Source organism: Ammodytes marinus, assembly GCF_949987685.1.
Source record: "Ammodytes marinus genome assembly, chromosome: 3".
NCBI lineage: Eukaryota > Metazoa > Chordata > Actinopteri > Uranoscopiformes > Ammodytidae > Ammodytes > Ammodytes marinus.
This window is the reverse complement of record NC_137232.1, coordinates 4,813,705-4,831,941: the sequence shown is the minus strand read 5'-3', so window position 1 is coordinate 4,831,941 and position 18,237 is coordinate 4,813,705. Positions and strand designations below refer to the sequence as shown.

At 40.8% G+C, this 18,237-nt stretch overlaps 2 protein-coding genes across 6 annotated transcripts in view; one reads left to right on the top strand and one right to left on the bottom strand.

Moving 5' to 3' along the window:
- Positions 1–18,237, bottom strand: part of nf1a (neurofibromin 1a) — a 101,752-nt gene that overhangs the window by 30,407 nt on the left and 53,108 nt on the right. For all 5 annotated transcript variants that reach the window (XM_080024921.1, XM_080024917.1, XM_080024919.1 and 2 more), the window contains 5 exons: positions 16,389–16,547; positions 15,981–16,078; positions 14,656–14,802; positions 13,830–13,976; positions 12,979–13,089 (listed from right to left, as the gene is read on the bottom strand). In XM_080024921.1, the coding sequence (XP_079881047.1) occupies positions 12,979–13,089; positions 13,830–13,976; positions 14,656–14,802; positions 15,981–16,078; positions 16,389–16,547 (662 nt within the window). The remainder of the gene's footprint in view (positions 1–12,978; positions 13,090–13,829; positions 13,977–14,655; positions 14,803–15,980; positions 16,079–16,388; positions 16,548–18,237) is intronic.
- On the top strand, positions 6,317–10,083 carry LOC307271249 (oligodendrocyte-myelin glycoprotein-like; the record flags this gene model as incomplete). Its single annotated transcript, XM_080053660.1, has 3 exons — positions 6,317–6,420; positions 8,540–8,751; positions 9,081–10,083. Exons 2-3 carry the CDS (start codon positions 8,558–8,560, stop codon positions 10,081–10,083), a joined length of 1,197 nt encoding a protein of 398 aa, XP_079909786.1. The 5' UTR covers positions 6,317–6,420; positions 8,540–8,557.

Sequence of the window (18,237 nt, the reverse complement as noted above, 5' to 3'; positions counted from 1 at the left end):
TACTAAACACAACCAACGTGTTGTGTGATTTGCGTCAGTAGCCTACCCTATATCATCAGCGGGCGGGTGGTTGCGCACCTACAAGCAGCGTGTGGTCGCGGTCGTGGGGTGAAAAAAGCCAGCCACGGTATTTGTCGTCCTCCCTCCACCTCTCACTGAATTTATAATAGCTTGGCATGCATTCCGCCGCGTCGTTCTCTCCTTTTTTGCTCTACCGCGGCCGACTACAAATTCGAAAGCAGGGAACACACATTCCTCTTCTACGTTTTAAATGCGGTACCCAGCCTAACACAGCCGTACTGCCTCTAGTGTAGCCTGTGTCGGACTTGCCGGATATCTTTGAAGTAGGCTATATAAAACACCGATAAAATAAAAACATAGAAATATAATTAAACTAGAAAACTAGAAAGAAACAAATAAGGCAAGCTCATTAATTCTGCCCCCGATTAAATTTAATGCCGCCCACCCAATAATTCCAGACTTTTTAAGACATTTAAGGCCTTGAATATTGAAACTTAAATTTAATGACTTTTAATGCTTTTCAAGATCCGCGGCAACCCTGGATAGTAGTGACTGAGTGTGCAGTGGAGTGAGAAAGATAGGCAGACAGACTTGCCCAAATTATTGACTAGTTAAATGTCATTTACAGAGCCAGTGTTTTTTCGCTAAAGCCTTCAATGTCCTGATGGAGGAAAATAGTAGCCAGTGGAGAAGTATGCCCCCCCGGGAGATTTTTTTTCACCTTTTTAAAGTGAAATGCATGAATCTGGTGCACTTTGAGAGGAAAATTAAGACGCTAAATATGAGGAATTTTGTGTGAACAAATAATTTGGAGACACTGGGTCTGATGAATTAGAAGCTATTGAAGAAAGACACATGGATTTTCAATTAAAATATTAATTTAAAATAAAAAAATGTATGCAGGGTCCTCTGGGTTGGGCTTGGTGCTCTTTTTCTTTAACGAGACCCATTTCTCTGTAATATAATGAATGCATTTAAATGCAGTGAGAGGAACGAAGCAGAAGAACTCTTGTCCAGCTATGCCGTGATCTTAATATAAAAAACAAACTAAATTTTTTTTTTTAACATATTCATCCCCAGTTTGAAAACCACTGATCTATTACATATATTTTTACAAACTATCTTAACATATTCAACATTTTCTTTAAGACTGCATGATTTGGCTCAATTCTTATTGTTTTACATCATAACTGAGCGTGAACACAATAATTCAAGAAAGTAGATCCACACAAAGTATCCCAATATCTTATCCTACAGCTCACGACAGGGGACCTCATGTGTTGCCAGAGCCATATTGAAATGATGGTGAGAAAGGTGGATATTATGCCCTTGTTGTATTAATAAATCTATGTAAAACATTGCTTCTGTCAGTTGAGCAGCATATGTCTTGTCTGTACTGAAAACTTTCTAATATTGATGTTTTTTCATAACTCCTATGTACATGGTAAAGTGCCTGTAAAAATGTATGATTTTAAATACATTTGTTTTTGCATTGTATCAATAAATCAATCTTCATAATCTTAGCCACTATCCGTGTATTTCTATTGGTTTCTTGGTGTATAGTTGAACTAGAACATTTCGTGAAAACGTTGAATAGACCCCTGTTGGGCAGGCCCAAAATGCTTCGTGCTGAAGACGAGTACCAAGTTTGGTGATGATTGGACAGTTGGGCAAATAGCTACTGCAAGTTACTAGCTACGTCCCACACTTGTGAAGACGTTTTGGTCAATGGCGGCCATGTTTCTTTAGCCATTTCACTGAAATTGAATACACATGTGAAGGTCAGTCCACTTAGGCTGCATTACCAAATTTGGTGATGATAGGCTGAACATCCAGTTTATCTTTGGGGCTGAAGAACAGTGCCACCTTCTGGAGGGTTGCTTAGGAAAGTAATAGCCCATCATTCCCGGTGGTGATACATTCTGCTACACTTTTGCGTTTCTGCATGCAACGGTGCAAGAGGAGTAGTGGTGCAAACATTTACGGAAGAAATAAGAAGAAATAAGCCTGAAGTATGGATAATAGCAATATGTGTTCCTGCATGTCATTCCCCTCTCTACCCCTTCTGTCTCTCCATCTGTAAATAAAGCATGAAAAATGCCAATAGAAAAAATATATATGCTTTCTTATTTTCTATCTGACTTTGCTATTACCAAAGAATGTTGATCTTTTTCTTTGGTGTGAACATGAAATCACACATCAACAAGAATGCAAAGGGTAGTCATCAGTTTACCCTGTCATACTTCCTGTGAGACAAGAATCAGTCTCAAGAAGCAAGAGAAGCTATCTTTGCCTCTAGTTCCTGCTTTCATTCAAGTGACAGGCAGCAGCATTATATCTTACAACTATTCTACTTTGAATACACTCTGAAAAGACAAAGGTACCAAGTAACAGAGGCCATCTGCATGAAGAAATTGGTAAGTACATTTTGTTCTTTGGAATTATTAATGTGGCCTTAGGTTCACCTACTTTTTCGAGTGCTTTAGACAAATTGGGACAAGTGTCAACTCAAAATATATTATAACAGCTCTTGATGAAAACTATATACAGAAAACAATCACAATGGATGGACGATAACAAGTAAAACCCCTTGACGCTGTGATGGAGAAATGATAATGACGAAGTTGATAGAAAAGCTCTTTCTTTGTGTATCAAACTAAAAACCTGCTGTAGTTGAATGTACTCCAATACTGTAAAAAGGAATCAAAGACCAGTGGAGAGATAAATGCAAGTCAGATTAAACTGTTAACTGTAGCTCAGAAATCCAGTATGTACCCTTCAAAACATAGGCCTATTTAGAGTTGCTTTTTTTGAGGAAACAACGCAACACAAAGTTATATTTCACAACACTATCGCCTTTTGCTAAAACTATCTTTGACAGTTTTTTTTTCCATCATTGCTTCAGATTATCTGCTGTGCGTCTCTCATCAAATAACTTCTTCTTTTGTAGCCATTAAGACACAGCAACACACCAGAAGACTGAAAGAAAAAAATGACCATTGATTTCGCAAGCCTGGTGTTCCTATGGCTGCTGCCACTGACAGCCAGCAGCAGCACAGTGGCATCTGGCCAGAAGAAAAACTTCACTGATTCGATGACCACTCATGAGGCATCCAGCTTAAATCCTCTCTCAGAGGTCTCAAGCCGGACGGTGGAAAGAACTACAAATCCTAGCAGTCAACATTCCCTGCCGACAACTCCAACAATGCATTTGAAGACATTCCTACCAAATATTCAAACAAAGGCAGCTCCAAATGATTCTATAACTTCTCGGTCGAACAGCTCAACGGACGGCGAGAAGTCCACGACAGAAGGACAATTTAGAGACACAACAACATCAGGGAATAAGGTGGTAACCAGTCAAACCAGCAACCCGACCACAACAACTCCAGTACTATACAGCACCAGCAAAAGCAGTGGCACAGGACAGACCTCAACCTTTCCATTCACTAGTGATGATATGAGCCATCCATCTAAAGGTCCAGCACAGACAACACACCTCATCTCTACTACAACCACATTCAGCAAGCCTGTCGATCACAAGTCTACGAGTAAGAGCCCATTCACCGGCCCACCACCTACAACACAGCACCCTGGGTCGTACAAAACCTCAACGGCCACTTCAAAGACAGCATTGTTTCCCACGACCAAGGCAAAGAAAAACCCAGTTCCCCAAGACAAAAACATGGCTACCAAAGGAACACACCATGGTAAAGCAGTGGCAGGTCTGATAGGTGGAGCCTTAGTATTGATGATGGTAGGGTTTCTCATCATCTATGTAAAGAAACGAAGGCTTCAGAGGCAGCAGATAACAACTGCGGACTGGGCCGGTCCTTCTCCGTTTCTAGAAGGTGGAGCTGGTGACGATGGCCAGGTAACATTCAGGTCACCTAACCTCATTTCTCTCTCCAGCTTCCTGCCTCAGAGGCTGTCCAAAAGGCTGTCCTTGCTTCCAGAGATGGAAGAGGAGTTACAGGACATGGCATCAGGTACTACATTTGGTCAAGAGTTGAATGGCAAGGGTGTACAAGAAGCCAATGTGACTGCTGGAGTTGTATCTGAAAAGAATGGCACAGGAGACACTTCAGATACTGTTGAGAACTTTGTCTCAGTGTGCTCTGAGCAAGCAATCAACTCACTGTCCACAGATTCAGAGTTTGTGAAACTCAGTTAAGACCATTCTACAAGTCCCCCTACTCTATCCTGGACTTGTGGAAAATGCTACGGTACAACTACATGATGGACTTGGGAAACCTTAAAGGAGTAGTTCAACATTTTAAGCTTTTCTGCCTCACTCTCCAAACCGTTCCTGTAGCTTTGCGTGCATTTTTTATGTACAAATGGGCAAAGGTTGCTCATCACGGTGCCACATTATAGAGTTTCCCTCTATGATGCAGTTGAGTGATGTTGTAAAGTAATTTCTTTCTACTGTCAGCTGAGGCAGGCTAACGCTACCCTTGCCTACCAGTGTTTGAGCAAAAAAGCAGAAGGAAGTTTGTTGGCGAGAACAAAAAGCATTACTTTCGGTAACATGGGCAGGCTAATGTTATACATATGACTCATAGCTATTAATATCATGGGCTAACTATTGCATTGTCTACTCAGCTTGGATGTGATGTTTAGAAAAGGAAGTGTTGCAACTTATATATAAGTTAGTCATTCCACCTGACATGTTAAGTCAACATATTTGTTTGTCTAATTCCATAACTTTCTGCAGAGTAATGTGAAAAACATCTTCTAGTGTGTGGTCACCAACATCATAAAACATAAATTACAGGCTACAAGACTGCCAATCACACAGCCCATCTTCCCCAGGCTCAGCACGCTCAAACTCCCCCAGCTGCAGTTACTGCTGAATATTACACTTAAAAAACAGAAATGGACTACTCATATGAGTCGTGGTAAGATGACAAAACACATTGAGATGAACTATGCAAACGAATGGAACAGCAAATCTGTGAATCTATGATAGGTAGATAAACGGCAATTTTTTTGGTGCAGGGTCAGCCATTATGCAGCACCCCTGGAGCAGTTTGGGGTAAAGATGGTGGGCACCGTACATGTAATACCAGCCACCACTAGTTTTACAAGTACTACCCTGCTGTCTGGTGCCAGATCTAGCTTAACTGAGCTGACCCTAGCAGCGCCGCTCGATGGAAACGAGGCATTAGTTATATAACATCTTGTTGTTTGGTCATGTTTCTCTGCAAACTGGTAATAATCCTGATAATCTCGCTTTTGTGAAAAAAGTTATTTGTGAAATCATTTCTGTAAATGTATGTTTTATACTGTATATGTTTTGTGTTTATTTTGCTGTAGGCTATCTGAAAAGAGTTCCAAATGCTAAGCAAAGAATAAAAGCCTTGTGAAATGTCACATGTCCCTGGGTGGTGGAGGTTTTTTATGTCGGATTAGAAAGAAAACCCACCAAGATATTCTACAGCTGTACATTAACTGGTTGCCTGAAGTTAGTTTTAAAATACTGAGCAGACACCAAGGACAGTGTAAATAACTAGATTGCAGTTATTCAGCCCTCTGTTTACATTCTGATTCTATTACCATGGCCAAGTGCCAAGAGGTAACCAAACAGGTTAAAACCATTTGCTACTTTGAGACAAATATAGTTTTTTCACATTAGATGTAAGCGTTTGTCAGATTTGCTTTCAAATTGTAGCTATCTGGTGGCCTAAGATAATTAAGCTGACTTTTGGCCACTTCAATGCTGTCAACAATAGGCAATGAAATCAATGATCACATATGATCACTATGAAGCTGTCACACATTAGTGCTTGAAAAAACACCACTGCACCATAACTTAAAACTGCATTAATCAAGATTCTGATATTTACATAGCATGACTTTATAAGGTTGATAAATACAATAGATTCGGACAGACAGACAGACAGACAGACAGACAGGTATTCCTTGTTTCCAGTGAGCAGCCCAGTTTGGTTCAGCACGGCCGAAGCAAACCGAACCGCACTGTTCAGTGCTATGAAGCCTGCTGCTGTCAGCACACAGACACCATTCCAGCTCTTTGCTTGCCTCATCAGCAGCAGAGTGGGCTGGCTCGCTAGCTGCTGCAAGTCTCTCTCTCTCGCTCTGTCTCTCCCTCCCTCCCCCCTCTCTCTCCCTCCCTCTCTCCTTTATGCATCTCTCCTTTTCCTTCCCCACACCTCCAGCTGCAGCCCGAGCAGGACGGGGGCCTGAACTAGCAGGCAGCATGTTTAGTGTCGCATCATCCACTATAGCAAGAAATAAGAGCTCGAGACACGTATTTCAAACAGCAGTCAATCAATAAAGCAAGGGGGAAAAAAGCAACTGCAGCTGTAGGCGGAGGAGAAAACAACGACAACAGCAGACAAGGGGAGATGATAGACCGACACTAGAAAGAATAAGGTGAGTGAATCGAAAATAACAAAACATAAGGGAAAATCATACAACGCATTCTTCAACCTAATGGGAAGGGCAGCGAGTCCTTCCATTCTGAATCAGTGTAATGGAGTGCTGGCTAACAGGGAAGTCACTCATTGCTGTCAGATTTCTGCTTTTTTGAATTTTTCCATGGGAAACAGCAATTTAACGATGTAATGTACAATCTCAGCAGTGCATCAACTGCCATCATCACCCAATCATTCAACTGTGTGTGAGGACATTTCTGGAACGCATTTCAAGACTGTGTCCCAAAATGCTTGTCTTTGAAAACACAAGAGAGACAGCTCAGATAGGCTAAGAAACAAACTGCAGTTGCCTGTGATATGGTCCTGAATGAACGAGGTCTCACTGCAGCACTCGGAGCATCCAGTCCAACTGGCACAGCTTCAAGCTAGTTTGCACTCATAGTGTGTTTAGTATACACTGCATCATGGACAGAAAGCTGAAGTCCAATTGTTCTTAAACTGTTACAAGCTAGCACAACATGCTATCAGTAGTATTACATGGAGATACATGGCTCATACATTACTCATAAACTCATCTCGGTGCTTCAGAATAAAAGTCTCAAACGAATTGATTGAGATTGCAGTTGAAGTTCGGTGAACACTTTGGTTCTTACAGTGTGAGTACGTCAAGAACTGAGCATGTGTGACGGCTAAATAGAAACGGAACGATCTGTGTTGATACAATAAACAGTTAAAATCTTGGGCTTGCTGACCGGGCAGCTATCTACATGTTGTAGTCATGTTATAAAAAAGCCACACAGCTTAGAATCGGTGTTTCCAACATTCCAAAACACAATTGTGGTTCAACCTTTTTTTCCTTCATCTTAAATTGTACTGCTGAGGATGTCCACAGTGGTTTCTAAGTTAAAGATGTAATCTGTCGCATTAATCGATCTATCTTATTTATTGCCTTTTAAGTTCCTATCTATCAAACATTGAGTTAAAACAATGGTGATATGACCAACTCTGTCTGCACTTCTCATAACCTCTGGGTCACAATGTTTGAATCAGAACACTCAGAGAAAGCGTTCAGCAGGTAAGAACTGCCAATACACTGACTTAATACAGTCAATAATGTTTGGTTTGGAAAGAAACCGATTACAACTTTAAGTGCTGTGATCGGTGTTGTAACATTCTCACAAGGACATTATTAAAACTGAATAAAAAAGTACTGTTTGCCCTGGTTGATATGCTAACAATCAAAAGGTGCAACTGAAGCTATAGTCATTAGATCGTCAGATATTTAAACCTATAAATTACTGGGGCAAACCAGTAGGATTCATCTAGGAAGCATGAATGCATATTAAGTTAAACCTTTACCACATGATGGTACTAGACAAAACGTTTTTTTTTCAGGACTGATCAGATTGGGGACCATAAATGTTAATGGCAATGGATCCGATGGTCGAAAATATTTCAGTCAGGTGGAAAGTGATGGACTGACCAACCCGAGCTTCTTTCACACACATAGTTCCCAGTTCATTTCCGGGGAATACCTGAACCACCAGTGATGTGACCTTTCATACACGCTGCTCCGTTACAGAACATACCTGCCTCATGCCTGTTCACATATAGCATGCCACCAATGGAAATAGGTGGCACTAGATGTCCAGCAGGGGCAGTAATATGGATTGTAGAGTCTACACTGCCACATTAAAAACAAAGAAGAAGAAGGTGGAGCTAGGCTGGATATAACTTCACTTTATGCATGATGACAATCAATTCACACATGACTCTCCTGCCTGGCAAAATGCCGGTAAATTACCAGGAAAGGCTGCATGTGTGAATGAGGCTAACATGTTTGTACTCTGTGTCACTGCCTTGATATTACTTTTCTAAAGGTGACATAAATAGTCATTTATACTGGCGTGAAATGCTGTGCTATGAAATTAATACAGTAGCATGTTACGGAAAAATATACACTATTAACTGTTATACTATGTACAGTATATATGAAATTGAAAGAAACTATATTGCAGTTACCATATTACAAATGGAAAATGTGGATGGTAAACCTTGCACTTTCATAATTGTATTCGCCTACAATCAACTCAATCTGCCATTGTCGTCTTGATCAGGTGTGTAGAGCCCTGACCATGGCTGCCTCTCTGCTCTGCCTGCTCCTGCTGCTTCTGTGTGGGCTGCTGGGAGGCTGGGTGGTGTCCATCTGCCCCGCTGTGTGCTCCTGTAGCCGGGGACACCGCGTGGTGGACTGCTCCTCGCGAGGCCTCACCAAGCTACCGCCCGGTCTGCAGCACAACATCCACTTTCTCAACCTCTCCTTTAATACGTAAGCATTCTCTCTCTGCTGGTTACAGGACCTGCATCATCGATGATAGGCCGGGTTTTTGTTCATCAGGCCGTTGTCGTATTAAATGCCTTTACGCTTGCAACGTAAGGCGTAGGATTATAATAATATATATATATATATACATAATTTAGTGGGGAAGCACTTCAAGTGCATCTATGCAAATCTTAAAGAATAACTTATTTTTTTACAAATAAGTTAAATGAAAACTGGTTGACCTTTTATTGTTGTGGTATAAGTAGCTTATTTCAGTTGACTGTAGATACACATACACATATATTTGTTTTTTTAAATCACACTATTCTGAACAGTTTGCAGGATCTCGACGGCCAACTCAGCCACTATGCCCACCTGAGAACCCTGGACCTGTCCTACAATCGCCTGGACGGCCTGCCCCCCGCCTTACCGCGGTCTCTGTGGGACATCAGAGTGGCGGGGAACCACATACGCTCGCTGGACAAGAACGACACGGCTTACCACTGGAACCTCAAAGCACTAGACCTGTCCAACAACGAACTGGAGAGAGTGGTCTTCATCAACAACACCTTGCCCAGCCTCCGAGCCCTAAACCTCAGTCACAACAGGTTTTGGACCGTGCCCACGAATATGCCGCACAACCTGGAGACCATTGACTTGTCGCACAACTATCTGGCTCAGATCCTGCCCGGGTCGTTGGACCGGCTGCCGAGGCTGGCTCACTTGTTCTTACACGCTAACCGCTTCTACTGGTTGACTGATGGGATCTTTGATAAGCTCACGGGGCTGCAGGTAGTGAGCCTCGGAGATAACCCTTGGGCTTGCGAAGAAGAAGAAAATATGACGAGGCTGCAGAGATGGGCCGAGCAGACCCATGCGACCGTCTTAGGCTGTCCCTGCTATACGAGGCCCGTCTGTGGGCAAAGCCATGTGGCAACGGCAGCAGGGAGGGAGTGGCACTCTTCTGCACTGTTCACAGAGTCACCACCACACTGGTCTAACAGCAGAGGTGAAAGGGATGATGGGCAATCGCCTGCAAGCAGGACTGCAGAGGTGACATCGAGTTACCAGGGCAAATCAGCTCATTTCGAGACAGGAATTTATCAGGACAAGAGAGGAGGGAATGAGTCTGGGGACCACATGGTGTTTGTGTGGACGTCTTCCACAACATTTGACAGTTACGTCCCACACACGAGCACGTCGGCAAGTCCACGTTCCTCCACCAAGAAGCCCAAAGCGGCTAACTCACGGAATAATGGACAGGGACTCATCCAGACTCAACAAAAAACTCTCACCCTGACTATTTTGGTCATGACGACAGCATTAAACATCTTCTGAGCTACCTTAACTGGATACAGAATACACTGCTCACTGGATTATTTTTTTGGACAGTAAATGTATGACCCAATAATTCCAGTTAGTACCTCCATTTTAATTTCCCTTATGAAAAAAAAAAAAACTGTTGAAATTCGTTACTGCCATCTGTCGCTATGATCATGTTCAGCATCATCTTAACATGGACATGAAAATGTATCTCATAATCCTGTTCTGTACAAAAAAGATAGAGACAGAAAACTACTATATCTGAATATGTGGTGGCTTACCCGCAATGCTTATGTCGATGCTCAACTCTCAGTATAATGATGTACAATGAAAAGACTGCTATTTTCTATAGCTTTTTTTCATAATAGTGAGGCAATATACATAACCTGAGCTCCCATAGCATGCATTTGCACACCTTGCTCCCTCTGTTACTGAGCAGGGAGGAGAATCAAAATGTCTACTCTGCTAAATGAATGAAGGGCTATAAAAATGAAAGACTTAAAAAGGGACCTGAAAAAAGTGTTCCTGACTGCATTGGAAGTTGAATGAAAGAGAAATAGTATATGATCTTATACAGTATGCAACAAAATAAAGAACAAGAAAAAAAAAAGCACAAGTAAACAATAATCATGTTGAAAAGACAGTAAGATCGTCAAAGAACTGATTCTCTTAAAAGGAGTTTATCAGATTAAATGTGTTTATCTGTCATCTGTTTTTTGGTTGTGTTATAATGTTGGTGCTGATTTTCTATCGTAAAGTAAGCAGTCCATTTAAAAAGGTATTGAGCTAACTTTACACATCAGTCCTCAACACATTTCCATTCACTATAAGTTAGGACTGTGTTTGCATTGCCACTTCCTCGGTTGCATCCTGACTGATGATTCAAAGTGTGGTCTTTTAGGCGGCGACCTTTGAACAAACATGAGCATATGATTTTTCACTCCAAATACATTTTAGTAAAATCCTGATTTATCATCCAAATCTGTACCAAGTGTCAGATTGTTAGAGCTAAAATCAAATCAAATCAGTTTTATTTGTATAGCCCAATATCACAAATATCATTGTGGGCCTTAAATGTGGACCTTAAATGGCCACACAGTACAACTCTTATAGTTCAAGTCACAAGACCCAGTCACCCGTCTATGTGTGATTCACTGGACTGAACAGAAAGCAGGTGAGAGACTTCCGGTCCACAATATATCGCTCATAGTTTTCTTCAAATATCAAAAAAAAAATTGCAAAACTTACAACTGTTGCCACCATACTAAATGTGTGTTTCAAATCATACCAGATCATTCTAGATGGACAGCCTGTGATTCAGTTAAACTTTATGTTAAACGATATGAATAAAAAACACATAAGACTTGGTCATTTATCGATTGACTGATTTAGCCAAAACTAAATGAAAATGGACCTTATGCTCATGACAAATAATGTTTTCTTTTCTAACAGACTGTATAAAAAGATTTCCCAAAAAGTTTTTCCAAGATCAAAAATGGTAAAAACGTAGGAATAAAACCTAACCTTTATTCTGGTCAGATCAGCAAAAAGGCCATTATGTTCCAAGGAGGTTGTTTATCCACCAAACGTATGAAAATGTAGAATGTTTCTTATCACGACGTCTGTGTCGTCACTCGTGTGTATCCATATAGATAAAGCATACGAGAAAAAACACAAGTGCTTATCAACAGAAGAATGATCCATTTCCCTGCTTTGCACTGAAAGCTTCATACTGACAGTTGTGTTTGAAACAGAAACGGTTAAGTCATATAAGTTTCACACATTGCACCACAGGGTAGGGTGTGTGAAGTTGGTAAGATAGGCGGGAGAATATTTGAAGATAACCTTACTGTATTGTGACCTAATAAAAAAAAATAGACACTCCTGTAAGATTGAATGCAATGTGTTCTACTTCTAACACTTTGACAACACAAATACAACTCAACTTGGCTAGTCTTTCCAGTTCAACATGACAAAGCAAAAAAAAAACACACCTCCAAGCCAAATAAGCCAGTCTGCTAGCAGCTGAAGAGTGTGCGACATGATTATTTGAACCAGCCAGCATCTGCTGAAACAAAGCTAATACAAATGTCCATCCTTCTTTTACTGTATTCACTGGGTTTTATCAATCTAAAAACTCTCAGTTAAACTTTCCCCTCCATGTCCATTCCCTTTGCTCTGACCAATTACACGTGTCTGTCAAGCAACCACCACTACAACCTTGTTATGTATTTATTGTTTTAAGGCATTCTGTTAAGTGAATGGTTACATATATATATTTTTTTTTAAATTTGAGTGATTGACTGTGAAAAAATATTCAGGTGCATTAGTATATCATTTTGAGCTGGCACTGATCGGCACTTTCACAGGTTTAAAAAGGCAACGACTGGTAATATCGGCTGGCACTCATGAATGTTGAATTCTGTAAGCAAGTTGAGAGCAGGCCAAAAAAAAAAAAACTTGTCTGTGGTCAGTTTGTGTTCGTCACTGTGCATATTCACTAACCGGAGGATAAAGACAACACACTTGAGCTTCAAAGAAAAAGCAAAGTAATGTCGCGTTTCCACTACATGATAGTAGCCATGATGGTACCTTGTCCAGCGACCATGGCGGGGTTGATGCCAGTTTAGAAAGAAAGTATAACAAACACTGGAGAAACAGCAAGCTAAAACACTGCGACCGCTACGGTAGCTTGGCTGTTCAGACTCTGCAGTGTTTCACCTCACCATTTACTACCTGGTCCCTGGAAGCTCCATGGAGTAGGGACCAAAATAGCAAAAAAATAGTATGTACCAAGGACTTTTTACGTAGTGGAAAACCAAAAAAAGGCAGGTACAGTACAGTAGAGCACAGAAGAGCCGTTAACATGCAGTGGAAAAGGCACCATGAGATCCAATGCCGAGGTCTTACCTGCGGGCCACGTAGTAAAACACTGGGTTGCCGGTCTTGGATGTTCCTGCTTGGTAGAAGATGTTGAGGGTCTTTAAGGCTTTAAACTCCTCCTTCTCATGGACCTGGTGCCTACAGGACAAAACACACAGCCATGTCACCATCAGGGTAATGGACCTTTTTAATAGTCATTAGCCATTTCAAATGATATGAAACGGACAAAGTTAATAATTACTGTGATGTTACACTGTCCTGTTTCAGTTTCGGAATGTTCAATGTCACCCAGTCAAAGGAGTGAAGGGTCTCAGACGATTCATAAAACGTATGGGAGAGAAACATGAAAAGTACAGTAGTACGAGGTAGAAATATTATCTCATACTATGATATATTCCCACTGTGGTAACATGGCGTGACCTATGCACACACTGAAGGAACGACAGTAGCTGTGAGTTTATAGGTATAATGAAAACCAGAAAATGAGCAGAGACTTCGAATGTACTGGGGTTTATATTGTGAAGATGTAATGGATTGTGGAGGACCTTGATAACTATCCCTGCGTTCCAATACCCATACTTTCCTACTATTTAGTATGCCAGAAAAAGATTTAGGATGTCCCAATATATGCACGTCAATTATAGTATGCTGAAAATACTCCAATAGCATGTTGGAGTATTCGTCTTTATTCTTGCCATTTTTCAACATACTGAAAAAATAAAATCTTCCTTATCTGATTTTCTTTTCTCTCCCGTGGCCCTAAAACTCTTCTGTACTTTAGTATGTAGTGTAGGAAAAAGAAAAAGCATGTGATTTGGAACCCAGCCTATGTGTATTGAGGATACATTATGTATACAGCCTGTTAAGAGAATCCCTACCTGGTCATGAACTCCTCAAACTTGGAGCTGGTCAGGTTGAGACTGGACCAGTGAGTGTCAGCTACAGGTTTGTGTTCAGGAGGTCCCAGGTAGGCCAGCAGGGTGGCCATCTTGTCAAAGGGTCTCCTGCCTACAGCCTTGTGGTCCCTGTAGATAAGATCATGTTAAACCAATCATTTCACAACAGTGCTCGGTCTTGAGATGATAGAGCAGCAGCGTCAACATAACCTGCGTTCCAATACCCGTACTTTCTGCTATTTAGTATGATAGAAGGAAAAAAAATAATTAGGATGTCCCAATTCTTGATTTAGACTGCTTAAAAATACCCGGATGCCCTACTACTACTACATCCGTCCGAGATGTTTTTAGTGTTGAAATCAGCATGCCGTTTGGGAAATTCTGACCCACAATCCAGTGCGCACCGACCGGAAAGTGACGTCACATGAGCTGAGCCTCCAGTCCGTATGAAAAATTAGCAAGAGGTAAGATCGAGGCGCAATGTAATGATGAAATAAATAACAAACGTTTTGTCCCAATTGTATACCTAATGCATGCTAACTAGATTATTTTTTTATGATCGGCTGTAGTATATAGAATAGAAAGAAGAGAGATTTAGGAGAGAGGGATCCCTTACTCTGTCAACTCTCACTGAGGTTTCTAAAAAAAATGTTATCCCGATAAAGGGTTTTTGACTGGGAGTTTTTTCTCAGCCGAGCTAAGGGTCTAAGGGCAGGGTGTCGTACTATATGGAATGTAAAGCCCACTGAGGCAAATGTCTATTTGTGATATTGGGCTATACAAATAAAACTGATTTGATTTGAGTTACCGGTTACTGGAGAGGTACTGTCCAATCCTTTCCTGGTTGTTCCACAGCAGGCGGTGCAGCGCCAACACGTTGCCGTCACTGATGAAGGACAGACTGTGGTTGACGGAGTCGCTGGGCGGAGAGTCAGAGGCGATGTCCAGGAAAAACCTTTGTATTGGGGGGGGGGGGGGGGGGGGGGTGAGGAGAGAACAAGTTCAGGTTACTTTACTTGTACTCGTAGGTAAACTTGTTTCGCAGTTTAAAAGTGAGCTTCCGTTACACAGTTTAAGGCATCACATTCACACAAACACAAATGGGACAGTTACATACTGTAGGTAAAATAATTAAAGCGCTCCAGTGCTAATCCAAACACACTATACAACTACAGAGAGGGGAACACTCAACACCAGCACATCCAATGCTTTAGGCTCTATGTGTGGGCTCGGTCTTCTTTAAAGCCTCTCTGGAAACCTGCTCTAAAATACTTCAAATCAATCTATGATATCAAAGTTGGGTGTCTCAATAAGCCTTTACAACAATCTGATTGGAAATAAATGCTCATGGCAAAAAATTCCAAACTCTTTTCAGATGCTTACTATTAGGCGTCTAAGTCCTCAAATTCCATAGTTATAAGGATCTTGAGGATATGTGTTTGCAGGGCACCTGTGGCCCTGTGCACTGTAAGAGTATCTGTTTTTTGTGTGTATCTTGGTCAACCACTATGGTATCTCTGATCTTATATTCACTGTTTCTGTGCTTTTATTTATTCATTTTTTTTCAAACCTAATTTATTTTGGTTATTATAATATTCCAATGTCTCTGTGCGTAAGTCTGTATGCCTATCTTCTTACTGAAAATAGGTTCTGCTTGTTAAGCACTTAGTAACAGTGTTAAGTGATGTGCTGTATAAATAAATGTAAATGTAAACCAATAAAGCAGCACAGATCACCTTCATTAAGCCTTCTAAAACCTGGTGAACAACATTCATGAAATGGTCCAAAAAAATGTAGCCCGAACACAATTTAAACAAGATATGAAGCAACAGTATCGCTTTGTCCAAAATTATACTACACAAGATGAAAAAAAACATACGAATTTGCAACAGTTATTAAAATGAAGCTGACACATTTATAATTAACTGCTGGTGTGATTAACTCGAAAACAGGGTCAACAGCCCATCAAGGCCAGCAGCTGTAATTTGAACTTAATAAACACTTTGATCAAATTATGGTTTGGATAGTCATTCCAAACAAATTGGCGTTTTTTCCATATAAATGTCCATATAAGTGTCTAGTTATATGTGAAGAAGAATGATGGAAATAAGAATGGTGTTCCATGGGTCTTACCTCCTGGCTGAGTCAAAGTTGCTCTTCACAAAGTCATTAAAAGGCCTCATGTGCTCTTCCTTTGTAAACAAGACATGGTTTGCAATGCTCTGCAGAATCTGAGGGAAAAGGAAGGGATATACATCAGGGAAATGCAATAACAATACAACTGCTGAGGGACTGTACAGGTAAACACACCACCACACATTCTAGTGTGGCTGAAGTGATCATTGAGGTCAGATTACTTGTGTGCGACTAATTTCATTTTTAATGAAATGTTTCATAGTTAACCTTTAACTAAAAGTTAATTAATGTTCCCTTGTTATAAAATATTCCCCCACATTTTCAGATAAGTCACTTGTCAGTCCTGAACTAAGTGTCCTCCCATTCAGCTGCGTTACAGAATCATTATAAATCATAGGGGCTTACTTTGGACATGAGCTTCAGACCTCGTTCTATCCTGGGCAGGGGTTTCTTTTCCAGGATGCCTGCCTCATAGGGAGACACAATAGCCGGGTTGACGAAGCGCAGGAACATGGCACTGCCCACTGCTCCAATGCTGTTCTGAGGGAAACGCTGGCTCACCACCTGTGGGGAAAGAGAAAGGGGGAGCGGGTTGGAGCAGAAAGAAAAAGAAAAACACAGAACATTCATTCTAGTTCATTCAAGTGATGGCAATATAACAAAGTATACATGTAATCAATATGTGGAACAGAGAAGAGGAAGATGAGCCATGGATGGTCAGGGGGAGGAAGGAGACGTATGAAATGAGAATTGGACACCAGTTCATTTTTTAAGGCTGGAACAAGAGTGAGAAAAAAACAGGTTTGCCGGTAACACTTTATTTGAAGGCGTATTCATAAGACTGTCATAAGACTGTCATGACACCTGTCATGAACACTATGAATGGTTATGACTTGTCATAAAGTGTCATTCGGTCAATTATGTCACGTTTAATGCAACATTGACATTGTCTGAGATATCTTTGTTATGACAACCTGACACAAAATAAGTTGTATTTCAGGTTGTCATAACAAAGATATCTCAGACAATGTCAATGTTGCATTAAACGTGACATAATTGACCGAATGACACTTTATGACAACAGTCATAACCATTCATAGTGTTCATGACAGGTGTCGTGACAGTGTAATTACAGTCTTATGAATACGCCTTCAAATAAAGTGTTACCGGTTTGTCTTACTCCAGTTACAACCCAGGAAAGAGAAAAAACAAAGAAAAGACCAGAAACCCGAACGGTGTCCTCTCTCTCTGTTGGTTAGGTATGTAAACAACCACAAGTCTTAACCAAAAGAAGAAGATGAGCAAAGCAGTGGATGACCATTCCAAACTATCACAACCCGCACTGTCTTTAAAGCAAAGCAAAGGGCTGCGTGTCATACATTCTGGGAGGAGTGACAACGTCACGTCCACTAATAAATACCCTGTACATTTACAAAACTATGATCATTTGATACAAGATTAAGACAGCTGGAAATGTAAGGGTAACAATTTACTTTCAGGGTAGATTGATTACCTTTAGTATATGCCTAGTTAATAATATTAACAGTAAGTTATTGCGTGTTCAGCATTAACTAACGGTTAATAAAGTGATTAACAGGACAGGTAGCGAATGATGATTTTGACAAAAAGTGTTCTAGATTAAATGGCTTAGTATATGCCTTTAAGAGGCACAGCAGTCAGAAGGCTTCATGCAGTGCTGACGTTAACCCATACAACACATACTATAACTGTGTGTATATGAGCCAACACATAGCCAAACATTCACTGTCACATATTTAAACTAGACTGGTGTGTCTTTGATTTATCTACCGATGAAGTAAGGAGAATATTTGATGTTGAACAGCTAAATGTCCCTTTAGTTGGACCTTATGTGTTGCCGGTTAAGTGCTGCTCTGATGCACAGATGAGTTTTATTAGACCTGTTAAACCTTAGCGAAATCCAATTATGCTAGCATACAGCTAGTCTAGCAGCTTTCCCCCGCTTCTATTTTTTGTGCTATGCTAGGCTATTCATGACCTGGGCCTACTCCTGTCTGTACCCAACACACACAGATGGAAAAAGAATGTCAATCTTTTCATCTTGCTAGTCAGAAGGTATGCTGCTGTTTGTATTCTTGACATACACTCACCGGCCACTTTATTAGGTACACTGGTTCAATCTCTTGTTAACACATAACTAATCAGCCAATCACATGGCAGCAACTCAATGCATTTAGGCATGTTGACCTGGACAGGACAACTTGTTAAAGTTCAA